Consider the following 12,235-nt stretch of genomic DNA (forward strand, 5'->3'; position numbering starts at 1 on the left):
TCAGCAGCGCTGTTGTGATGGCAGCGCCATGGGCACCCAGTGAATCATGCCGCGGACACGCCATCTTCCTTCCACCGGCCGGCAGGGCAGGGCAGCCTCTTGCCAGCTTCCTGCTCCTCGGCTTGCCCTGATGTTTTCATGCTAGGCTCATTAGTCCCGTAATTTAATCTTCCATCATTACCAGGGTAATTAGCATACCTCACCGTGGAGACGTAAAAAGAACCACTAATTCAGCAGATTCCTACAAATGAGCAGATAATATTCGAGCGTTTCCTTCACGAGCGGCTGTGCTGAGGGCTTGGGTGAGGAGGCTTTGAGTGGTCCCTCTTAAGGGCCTGGAGTACATGGTTTTGTCATCAACACTTCCAGGGATCATTCAGCAAGGGACACACTTGTTTGTTTAAAGCCATCAGGGTTGGCAAGAAAGCTATTTTCTCTACCCAGAGAAGAGGAGGGAGCCAGGGATAAAGTAAAAAAGTCTCATTTTAGGGTAGGTCATTCCCGAAATACAAGCAAGGACGTACTCAGAGGGGAAAAAAAAAGATGTTTTCTAGGCCTAATGGGAACCATAACATCTTCGCAAAGATGAGGTAGTGTGTGCATCTGGAAGGATTTTTAAAATGCAGCAATTTTTCTTCTTTATGATTACGGGGACAGTGGATGTTTCTAGGCTGTGCTTATGTGTGGCTGCACCAGCCAAAGCCGCTATTCCATTTCAGGGTTAGGACTCCTCACGTGTGAGACACTGCACTGTGTGCTACTCCAGGCCTGCTTGCATCCTAAGCGATTTTTTTTCGGTCTTCGGCCATGCCGAAAGGGCACCGGTTTCTTAGAAGAAGCAGAGGAGCAGTGAGGGTTCTGGGTGATGGAGAGGGACGTGGGTTGGAAATCTCAGGGCTGGGCATGTGGCTTTCGTCTTGTGACCTATGTCCTCCTGCCCGCTTCTTGGAATGAATGTCAGCCAAAAGGAGGCATTAGTTACCATGTGGCGGTGCCTTGGGTATTTTTGAGGCAAAGTGAAAATAAAGAAAAAGAGGCCAACGTACCTTATTCAATATCTAGATGGATATATTTATTATCTAAAACTTTTGGGGGGGCCTGTGCTAGGGATCAGCCGAGAACTTTCCACATACTAGACAAGTGCTCTACCTATCCTCACTTAGTGGATTTATGTTTTCACTGGGTAATCAATATTGAACTTTTTTTTTTTTAAGTCACATTGATTTGTGTGTGTGTGTGTGTGTGTGTGTGTGTGTGTGTGTGTGTGTGTGTGTGGTGGAGAGGGGGCTTGTGTCCCCGAGTGGGTGAGTCGAGGTCAGAGGACATGTTCCAGGAGTTGGTTCTCTTCTTCCTCTGTGTAGGCTCCTGGGGATCGAACACAGGTCACTAGGCTTGGCAGCAGGTACCTTTTCCTGCTGAGCCATCTTGCCGGCCCAATATTGAGGCTTTGATAAAGCAGGTGATTCTACGGGTGTGTGAGGTCATTGAGCTAACAGGATGAGAGAAAGACAAGGAGGGAGACAGCCGATTCAAGCGTGTAGCCGAGAAGCCATGTCCGCATCTTGGTCCCACATGTAGCCTAGCATCAGTGGATGCTTTGAATTTGTTTTGTTTTTCTAAAGAGATATTTTTATTATTGGTCTATCTGGAGAGATGACAAGAGTAACAAATATTTGGACAGGCTCAGACTCAAGAAACCGCATCTGAGTGCTGTCCTTGGTTTTGCCCGAGGACCCACGCGGGCCGGGCTTCTTCTCATCCCTTCTTCTGAGTGGCATGGTGGTGGTTCCTCTGGTGTTTACCCCAGTGTTTTATTCTCCCCAGCACCTCTAGATTGGGTTTTCAAACAAATCGACTCGCTACACAAGGTATTATAAAGGATACGGGTGAACAGCCAGCTGGCAGAGCTGTGTAAGATGCTGAGGGTGAGGGGTGGCTGAAGGGCACTGACTAGCTTGCACGTGCTTCCTGGTCTTGCCACCCTCAGGCATCTCACTGTGTTCAGCTATCCAGGGGTTCCATGTGTGCTTTCCATAGGGATGCTCCTTGCTCTGCACTCCCGTGGAAGAGTCCTGGTGACTTCTGGGCTATGTTCTAAGTAGAAAAGGAGGGTATTGGGCCTTCAGTACTGATCGTCTGACAGTAGCTAACACTCTGAAGCACATTGTCCCTCTGTCCGCCTTAAAAAAGAATCATCGTGCGGATCTACACCATTAAAGGCAGCATGGGGTAAAGGCTAAAACACAGACTGCTTGCCTCCTAGCTGTGTGTCCTTGGGTGAATTAATGCTTATTCTTCAATCTCCTGGGTGTTTTGAGGATTAAACGATGCCTGGTACATAGTAAGTACATTGTGCAAGCATTTGCTGAGCAGAAACAGAACCTTTTGTAATTACTCTGTAGAACATTTTGTAATCATTCCCGAACAAATGCATTATTGCTTCAGAAACTAAACAGGTCGACCTAAAGCATAACAGGCCATTGCGAATAGTATGTATGAGTGAACAAATCGGGTGGGGAACTTGGTTAGAAGGCTTTAGGGGTTACCACGTTGTCGTCGCCAAAGATAATGGTGCTACGTGGCTGGCAGATGGTATGATATGGAATGACCCGTCTGTCACTTATGTTGATGAATGTGACCAAAGACTGTTAGGCAGAGCTCGGAAATAGGGATGCTGAAATATTTTGTTGTTGCTGTTTTTTGCATTGTAGCAAAACATAGTTAAAGAAATGCACTCACTGGGTTGGAAGTGTGATTTTGTGCTGTGTCCTGAGTCCAGATTCCTAAGTTCTTGCACTTGATCTATCCTTGTGACAATGAGGTCGGGGTTTGTATGTGAGAAGGACGTAGGCCAGGCCTGCTAGGCAGTCTCCAGCATCCCGGGCTATCACGGTTGCTTTGTGTCTGCAGAGGAGAATGAGTTCATCCTCTACGCCGTGCGGAAGTCCATCTACCGCTATGACCTGGCCTCGGGAGCCACGGAGCAGCTGCCTCTCTCAGGGCTGCGGGCAGCTGTGGCCCTGGACTTCGACTATGAACACAACTGCCTGTACTGGTCTGACCTGGCGCTGGACACTATCCAGGTGAGTCTGTCAGCCGTTGGTTAAGTCTTGAGGCTGTGGCTTCTGACTGCCCAGTCCTGACAGGTTTCAAGAGAGGCTTAAGTAGGTGAGCAGCGAGAGGTTTGCACCTGGTAACCCATTCCTGGGTTGCTACACGAAACTGCGGTTTTCTGTCATAATTTTCTTTCACTGCATGGCTCTGCCTCTATGAGAGTGATAAAGGATGCCCTCAATCCGCATCCTTGACCGCTCACTCTTCCTGCTGGGAAGGTTCCGGGGCCAGTGATGTGGGACTGTCAGTTGCCGGCTTTAGCATCCTTCCCTCCAAGACAAAGTGCAGTGACACTCCAGTTATCTTCGGTTCATGTAACTACCCACTCCAGGTCTCCTGAACTCAGACAAGAACCAGGAAGGAGCGGGGCGTGGTGGGAGGCTAGGGTGGGAGATTGGCTTCAGCCCAGAGACTCAGGGGAGATACAGCTCAGTGCTTAAGTGTTTGCCTAGTGTACACAAGATCCCAGGCTCAATTTTCAGGACCACAAACTAAAACAACTATCTCTCTCTCTCTCTCTCTCTGAAGGATATAGGTATTAAAGATCTCTTGGTAGGCCAGACACTTGGCCATAGACTCATATGCTCAAATGAGTCTATGCCTTTTAAAGATTTATTTTTTTATTTCACTTTATGTGTAGGGGTGTTTTGTCTGCATGCATGTCTGTGCACCATTGCATGCGTGGTTCCAGGGAAGGCCAGGTGAAGGAGCCCCTGGAACCCTGGTTACAGACTCTTGGCTAGCGGTCATGTGCATGCTGAGAACTGGAATTTCTTCTGTAAGAGCAGGAAGCACTTTAAACTGCTGAACCATCTCTCCATCCCCAAATGAACCTGAGACTGTAGCTCAGTGGTAGATCACTTACCTAGCAAGCAGGCCATAGGCTCAAAAAAGGCAAAAAGAGAGCTATATTCTTTTGACTCATTGCCGGCAGCCCTGGTTCCCAAGTCCTGACCTAATGTAATTTTTACATTATGAGGGTTGAGGTTAGGGAAGACCACTGAGTGTAATTGTCCCAACAATGATACCTGATGTCCAAGAGCCTTGCAAAGGATAAAAGACTGTAAAAGGAGACAGGAGAATTAGAAAGTAGCGGAAGTCTGTTTCCCATTTATTTTAAAAGCAGCAGATTCCTTTGTCTCAGTGAAAAGATCATTATTCCGAGACAGGCCATAGTTTAGCAATCTGTGTTTACAATAATAGCAGGCAGTGATAGAAACGATTAAATTCTGCCTGTCATTATGTTTAAAGCAGGGTCTTGAAGATTCTCTTACCTAACCCGGCTTCTTCTATCTGCAAATTTCCTCCTATAAAACCTCGTGCCCTTGGCAAACCCGCTAGCTGAAGGCAGGGTTACTGTCCATGGGGCTGACTGGCTGGCCTGAGCCAGCTGCGGAGTTCACAGTGTTGATTACCGCTTTCTCTCCCCAGCGCCTCTGCTTGAATGGGAGCACGGGGCAAGAGGTGATCATCAATTCCGGCCTGGAGACTGTGGAGGCTTTGGCCTTCGAACCCCTCAGCCAATTACTCTACTGGGTGGATGCCGGCTTTAAAAAGATCGAGGTACAAGCATTCCTATGCTCTTCATTAAGCAAACAGGTGGAGGAGCTGGGCTCTGAGCCAGACCTGACACAGAGAGAAAGCAGTGTGTCACGGAACTCTGGAAATTCCCCAGAGCCTAAGCTTCCTGCACCTCTGAAGAGATGAAAGGGGGTCCTCGTGTGAGGACACAAAGCCCGAGGTGCCATTTAAGATACATGAGAGTTTGTATTTTGGCTAGCAGAAGCATCATATAATAACGGTAGTGATGATGATTTCAAAATGTTGCCATCATCATAACAATAACAGTCCATTATTTTCTAAAGCAACAATGACTCCGTCATTATCTCTGTCATTATTGATCTCTACCTATCTATTACTTAGCCGCCCAGAAACCTGTTCCACCTTGTATAGCCTCGGTTACATGAGGGTGATGAAGGGCCTGTAAACTGCCCAGAGTAGTGTGTTGAGGAATCATATGTGCGCCCTGCCCAGCAGGTTCCTGCTGAGACCCTGGAATACTGGCCCAGCAGCTCTTTGTAGTGGCACCCACCGCAGGGAGGTGTCACGTGCAGGTTAAAGGAGAAAAACCAAGTAGGGAGACACAGAGGGCTAAGTGACATGGTGAGAAGGAGACCCATGGTGAGAGGCTGCCCTGGGCTATTCATGTGTCAACCTGCCCACTCTGGGACATGCAGTAAGGGGCTTCCCGAAACTTACTTTTCTTAATGGTGAGAGTGTAATTCTTCATTTGCTCGGCTGGTGAATGAATGCTCCTTGGTGCAGGTTATGCACCAGGCCTGGTCTTAAAGTTTGATGCTGCAGTGAGCAGGGGGTGGGAAGGACACCCACATTCTTTCTGGTTGGCTTTCAGTTTAACGGAGCCGGTATGATGGTGCATACCTGTAATCCCAGCTGAGGTAGGAGCATCAAGATTTTGAGGCCAGCCTGGGCTACATAGTAATGGCCAGCCCGAGACACACAGAGATCTTGTCTTAAAACAGCTGGACACCCCTGAAAACCATGCAAACAAACCAGCGTAGTGGAAGAAGCAAAGTGATAAGGAGATGCAGAAACCTGTCCTGATGACGGGTTCTGCTTAGAGCATGAGTCATGTGACTGTGTGGTCAGGGAGGGGATGGTGTGAAGAGAGAAGAAGTGAATGGGGAAGCTTCCACCCCCTGAGCTGAACCTGATGCTGGAGGGGAGTCTCTTCTGGACACTGGCAGAAGAATTAATATCGAGTAGTGATGGCAGTTGGGTACAGCCAGCCCTCCAAATCTATAGTTTCACATCCATGAATTGGAAATACTCAAAAAAAAAAAAAAAAAAAAAAAAAAAAAAAAAAAAAAACAAGACCAAAATGGTACTGAGTGTGTGAGTGTGCAGGCTTCTTTCCTCGCCATCCATTCCAGAACAACTCGGTCACACCTATTTACTCAGCACCAGCACTGCTGTGGGAACTATAAATGGTCTAGGGACGGTTTAAAGTGTGCAGGAAAATGTGGGGGGGTGGTGTTGCAAGTACTGAAGAACGATGTATATGGGGCTTCACGGACTTGGAGGGAGCACATCATTTACCTTTGTGCAAGTTGTCCTCCCCGGGGGTTGGGGTCAGGAAACACACAGTTCTAGCCTCCCCTTCAGCCCACGTGAAGTTTTTCTTAGCCAGGGACATGATCTGTGTCTTTGGGAATCAAGGCAGGCTTCCCGGCGGTTCTAGAATGGTACTCAGGCACAGAATTGAGTGTGGAGGTGTGTCTGTAGATGGGGCACAGAGGGGGTGTGCAGGGTGTGTCTGTAGGCGGGGCACAGAGGGGGTGTGCAGGGTGTGTCTGTAGGCGGGGCACAGAGGGGGTGTGCAGGGTGTGTCTGTAGATGGGGCACAGAGGGGGTGTGCAGGGTGTGTCTGTAGGCGGGGCACAGAGGGGGTGTGCAGGGTGTGTCTGTAGGCGGGGCACAGAGGGGGTGTGCAGGGTGTGTCTGTAGATGGGGCACAGAGGGGGTGTGCAGGGGGTGTCTGTAGACAGGGCACAGAGGGGGTGTGCAGGGGGTGTCTGTAGACAGGGCACAGAGGGGGTGTGCAGGGTGTGTCTGTAGGCGGGGCACAGAGGGGGTGTGCAGGGTGTGTCTGTAGATGGGGCACAGAGGGGGTGTGCAGGGTGTGTCTGTAGGCGGGGCACAGAGGGGGTGTGCAGGGTGTGTCTGTAGATGGGGCACAGAGGGGGTGTGCAGGGTGTGTCTGTAGGCGGGGCACAGAGGGGGTGTGCAGGGTGTGTCCGTAGGCGGGGCTCGATGGGGGGCTTTTGCAACTTGGGCTTTGTAAGGGACTCAGATCGCTCTCTCCACCCCCCCCACCTCTGTTTCGTCAGGTAGCCAATCCAGATGGTGACTTCCGGCTGACAATCATCAATTCTTCTGTGCTTGATCGGCCCAGGGCTCTAGTCCTTGTGCCCCAAGAGGGGTAAGTGTGTCCCCTCTGGGAAGTCAGTGTTGTGCTTACTGCTACAACAGATGCTCATGAATGTGCAAACTGGGGGCAAAGTTTCGGCTTCTCAAGATCATGGCGGAAGTAACCGGTTGACTGAGGCTTTTGAAGCCATAGCTTGGTGGTTGTGGTCTGGTAACTCTATGTGGATTTGATTAGCAAGAACCCACCTCTCCTAAGGGCTGCGGATGTGTCCCATCTGTGTGGTGTTTCTACAGGAAAGGTAATGTTGAAGAGCGTCTTTGTAAACCAGGCAGGCCACTGATACATTGTGAGGATTTTTTTTTTTAATTTTGAGTTTCATGCATCTCACAAACATTTAATCAATCAGTCTTTCTCACAAACCCGACTCCCAGCACGTGAGTGTTTTCTTATTTAAATTTAATATGCACTCGGGGTATGTATGACTGCCTTTTATTAGCTCCTTAGTCACAGGAAACATGGCTAAGAAGGAGATGCTGTGTTAACTTTCTCTCGGTATACTTACGATTGAGAATTTACACTATTTTTAACAGTAGAGTCTAAAAGAAATGCATGGGCTTGGTTAAAGTTATTAAGAGAGAGCAGGAGATCTTGAAAGGAAACTCCTGTTTGCTCCATTCTCATTCTTCACCCTTCAATCTCCTCCTCCGTCCCAGGGATGCAATCACATCACTATGACGTAACAGTCACCGTTAGTCATACATAATAGCCGCCGTTAAGTTTTTCCTTGTATTAGTCCGAGTAGCTTCTACTGGTGTTCATTCATGATCTTTAAATAAAGCTAGCGCCCCTTAGTGACCCACACGACACATCACATCAGATAGAATCAGGGTACTTGTATTTCCTGCCTGTCAAAGGACATGCGGATCGGACAACGATAGTTTATCAGAGCACATGTAGTATTTTAGTTTACTTTCTGTTGCTGGGACTAAAAACACGAATCAGAACTAACCTGGTGGGAGGAAGGAGTTTATTTTGCTTATAGTCCGTCACGGAGGGAAGCCACGGCAGGAACTGAAGCAGAGACCCTACTTTCTGGTTTGCCCTCTGTGCCTTTCTCAGCCTGCTTTTTTATATAACCCAGGACCACCTGCCCAGGGCTGGCACTGCCCACAGTGGTCTGGACCCTCCTGCATCCATCACCAATCGAGATGATCCCCACAGACACTCCCACAGGCCAGTCTGATGGAGGCAATTCCTCAATTGCGGTGGCTTTTTCTGGGGTGACTAGTTTGTGTCATAGACGGACGCTAGCTAGCACATACAAATATGTAGGTTTCAAGGTACTTTGTATGCAACATTTTAGGGGCATTGCAATAGGTATATTCTGTTGTGTAATACTATATCACACTTCCTCTACCAATTAGCATTTGGATACATATATGTCCATTTCTTTGTATTGTATTAGAATAATGTGATTATGGATGGACTTCAAGAGGTGAATTTTTTGAGTTAAGTTCAACTATTTTAGATTTCTGAATGAAATCTCAAATGGTGTAATGAAGGATCACAGTAATACGATCTGAGGTTGATTTTTCTAATGATAATTCTACTACCTCACGGAAATAGAATCAAGACTCTCCTGTGTCATTCTGATGGGACCATGTGACCCCTCTATTGACTAGGGTGATGTTCTGGACTGACTGGGGAGACTTGAAGCCTGGAATTTACCGGAGCAATATGGATGGCTCTGCTCCCTACCGCCTTGTGTCGGAGGATGTCAAGTGGCCCAACGGCATCTCTGTGGATGGCCAGTGGATCTACTGGACAGACGCGTACCTGGACTGCATCGAGCGCATCACTTTCAGTGGCCAGCAGCGTTCAGTCATCCTGGACAATCTCCCACACCCTTATGCCATTGCTGTCTTTAAGGTGAATCCTTCGTGCCCTGTCATGTGCCCACGTGCTGTAGTCTGCCAGGGTAGGGGAAGACAGTGGTGAGGTGCAGATCTGGGGCCTGTTGGGCTTCTGCAGAGAGTCCGTGTGATGTCTTGGAAAGTGACTCTTCTGTCCGCACTAACTTGTCTCCAGCCTTCATGGATGGATGCTAGGCTTCTACCACTGCTCACGTTTTTCAAAAGGGTGAGAGTTCAGGTTCCTTCCTATGAGTGTTGCTTTCTTTTCACTGCCGGCGGCCATGTTTCAGTTATGTGTCTTCCTCTCTTGCTTCACTCTCTGCTGACGGAAGATGAGCTGTGTACCACCTACATTACCTTCCGGTTGTCCTCATCTTGGGGAGCAAATGCTTCTGTGCAGCGTGGGAAAACATATTTCAAAACCGAGGCACCTCACTGTGGTCCAGCTAAACATGCCCTGGATAGTCTCTTCTAGGCCATTATTTTTCCCCAGTGGGCGGTTGGTGAGATGTCAATAAAGCCTTTGACAGTTGGACTTAAGTGAAATTTTGACCAGGCCTCTTATTCAGTAATTATCTGTAGTGCTCACAGAGTGGTGGTGTAGAGTAGCCCTTTTCCTTGTAAAGTCTCCTGAGAGAAGGACCACTGATGTGGTGATATTTTATTTGTGCTTTAATAAAGTTTGCCTGGAGATCAGAGGAAATAGCAAGCCATTTTACGTAAACATAGAAGTCAGGCAGTGGTAGCACATGCCTTTATTCTAATCACTTAGCAGGCAGGGTTTCTCTGTGTTGTTTTGGTGCCTGTCCTGGATCTCGCTCTGTAGACCAGGCTGGTTTCGAACTCACAGAGATCCGCCTGGCTCTGCCTCCCGAGTGCTGGGATTAAAAGCGTGTGCCACCGCCACCACCACCACCACCACCACCACCGCCGCCCGGCTCCCTTTTCTCTTTGCAGAGTAGATTCCATGATCTACCCTTTATTCTGTCACACTGAACTAGACTAACAGGCAAAGGTTTTCTCTTTAGAATGAAATCTACTGGGATGACTGGTCTCAGCTTAGCATCTTCAGAGCTTCGAAATACAGCGGATCCCAGATGGAGATTCTAGCAAGCCAGCTCACCGGCCTGATGGACATGAAGATTTTCTACAAAGGGAAAAATTCTGGTGAGGCAGTCTCCTCTTCGATCTCCCCCGACTTGGTCTCCAGAAAGGGGCTGCATGTGGGCAATCTCAGCTCAGTGCAAGATCTGGCAGTTTGCCTCTCTGTTGTCACGACAACATGCACATTATTTAATTTCTTCCTAATGACATCTTAATTCCTTTTCTAATGATACACAAACAGCTGGAAGACAGCATGTTCTGCCTGCCTGGAGTGCTGGTGCTCGGTGGGTGATTACACCCCTTTCCTGCCCTCGGCTCCTCGCTGATGGGTGGTAGGGGCTTCTGGTTGCAGCTGTGAGAGGGCCAGCATGTGCTTAATCCCTGTTTGACACATTCACAAGGAGGGGTGCCTGCTGGGTGCTCAGATTCGTGGTCGCCCAGATGCTTGACTGCCCACTGAACATACCTACCTCTGTGGCCATGCTTTGTGCGGCTGTGTTGGTTTTCGTTCATAGCGCCACCTTGAACGTCTAAACCTCAGGAAATGAATGTCTTATCTCCTCTCCTCGGTGTTTTACCAGTGCATAAGCACTTAGTAGGTGCTCAGTTCTCATTTGTGGAAAGAAGGGAGGAGCAGAGAGGGAACAACTTCCATTTTCATTTTACTTATTTTTATTTAGAGACAAATTCTCACATCGCAGCTCAGGCTAGCCTGAAACTCACTATGGAGTCCGGGCTGGCCATCCCCCTGCCTCAGCCTTCTAACTGCTGGAATTACAGGCATGAACTGTCATGTCTGCTTCTTTCTGTTGTTTTCTTCTTGAGACAGAGTCTTGTTGCACAAATCTTAAAAGGTCTTCTTAATATAAACACATCCAGAGCCAGGTATGGGGGTGAATGCTGGAAGATCGGAAAAGCAGAACAAGCCACAGCTACCTCACCTCTCCAGTTCCTCAGCTGATCCTGTTTCCTCAGACTGGAAACCTCTGAGTCCTCACCCGAATAGATCTCAGCTGAACTGTTGCTCAAAAGCCTAAAAGCTTAACCAGGCTCTAGTTCCTGGTCTTCACACCTTACATACCTTTCTGCTTTCTGCCATTACTTCCTGGGATTAAAGGCATGAGTCACCATGCCTGGCTGTTTCCAGTGTGGCTTTGAACTCACAGAGATCCGGGTGGATCTCTGCCTCCAGAAGGCTAGGATATGTCTGTCTAGTGGCTGTTCTGTTCTCTGACCCCAGATAAGTTTATTAGGGTACATGATATATTGGGGAACACATTATCACCACAGAGTCTCATTATGTCACCTGGGTTTTCCTGGAACTCTCAATCCTCCTGCCTCAGCTCACTGAGAACGGGGTTTCCAGGTATGCACCACACCCTCCTGGCTGTGCTTCTTCTTTTAGAATTATTGGCTCAGGGTTGCAGAACCTCCCACCAGGCTTTGCCAGGCTGGTTCTGCAGGCTGAGATTGAGATTGTGGAAGCTTCCGTTCTTCCTTGGCTGCCTTCCTGCTTATCTTGAAGGAGACTCCTGATTCTCCAGGAGAAAGTTGAGGCTTTGCCAGGAATAGTCCCTTTAAGCTTGCCTTTGCTGTCTCCACGGGATTAAGTAGCTTCCCGGGTCTGCTGACTTGCCTCTATTGACACGCTACTGGGTTCCCTGTTTTGAACTATAGGGTTGATAGATACTGTTTTGTGCTTCTTGGCTCGCCACATGAGGAGAAAATTGACAAGGAAAATAATAGTTATAGATAACCACTGTTATCTCTTGGGAACTAAGGAAGATTGCGTGAGAACTCCCTTCAAAGACTATGAAGCATTGTACAAATATAAGTCAGTATTGTTTATGTGGCTTCACGACTGGTGAGGGGTTGCTATTATGGTCTGTGGTTTGTAGAGCAAAGAAAGAAATCATAGATATCAATTAGTCTTTCCAAAAGTTCTCACCAGTGTGAGAGCTGTCGCTAAATGGAGAAGCCACCTTTTTCTTTTCATTTCTTTCTTTTTTTTCCTCCTTTTTTTAAAGAGGAGGCATCGGTTTTTACGGTTTTCGGTTTTCAGTGTTCTGAGGCAGGATATTATACAGCTCCAGCTCATCTTGAGAGACATCTGATTTAAAGCAGGATGAGCTGATGAGGCCCTGCTTACCAG

At 48.1% G+C, this 12,235-nt stretch overlaps 1 protein-coding gene across 2 annotated transcripts in view; it reads left to right on the forward strand.

Moving 5' to 3' along the window:
* Positions 1 to 12,235, forward strand: part of Sorl1 (sortilin related receptor 1) — a 168,600-nt gene that overhangs the window by 88,668 nt on the left and 67,697 nt on the right. For both annotated transcript variants that reach the window (XM_037207586.1, XM_028866304.2), the window contains exons 17-21: positions 2,911 to 3,083; positions 4,546 to 4,677; positions 7,026 to 7,117; positions 8,749 to 8,995; positions 10,008 to 10,146. In XM_037207586.1, coding sequence (XP_037063481.1) covers positions 2,911 to 3,083; positions 4,546 to 4,677; positions 7,026 to 7,117; positions 8,749 to 8,995; positions 10,008 to 10,146 — 783 coding nt within the window. The remainder of the gene's footprint in view (positions 1 to 2,910; positions 3,084 to 4,545; positions 4,678 to 7,025; positions 7,118 to 8,748; positions 8,996 to 10,007; positions 10,147 to 12,235) is intronic.

Source organism: Peromyscus leucopus, chromosome 7, assembly GCF_004664715.2.
Source record: "Peromyscus leucopus breed LL Stock chromosome 7, UCI_PerLeu_2.1, whole genome shotgun sequence".
In the NCBI taxonomy this organism is placed as follows: domain Eukaryota; kingdom Metazoa; phylum Chordata; class Mammalia; order Rodentia; family Cricetidae; genus Peromyscus; species Peromyscus leucopus.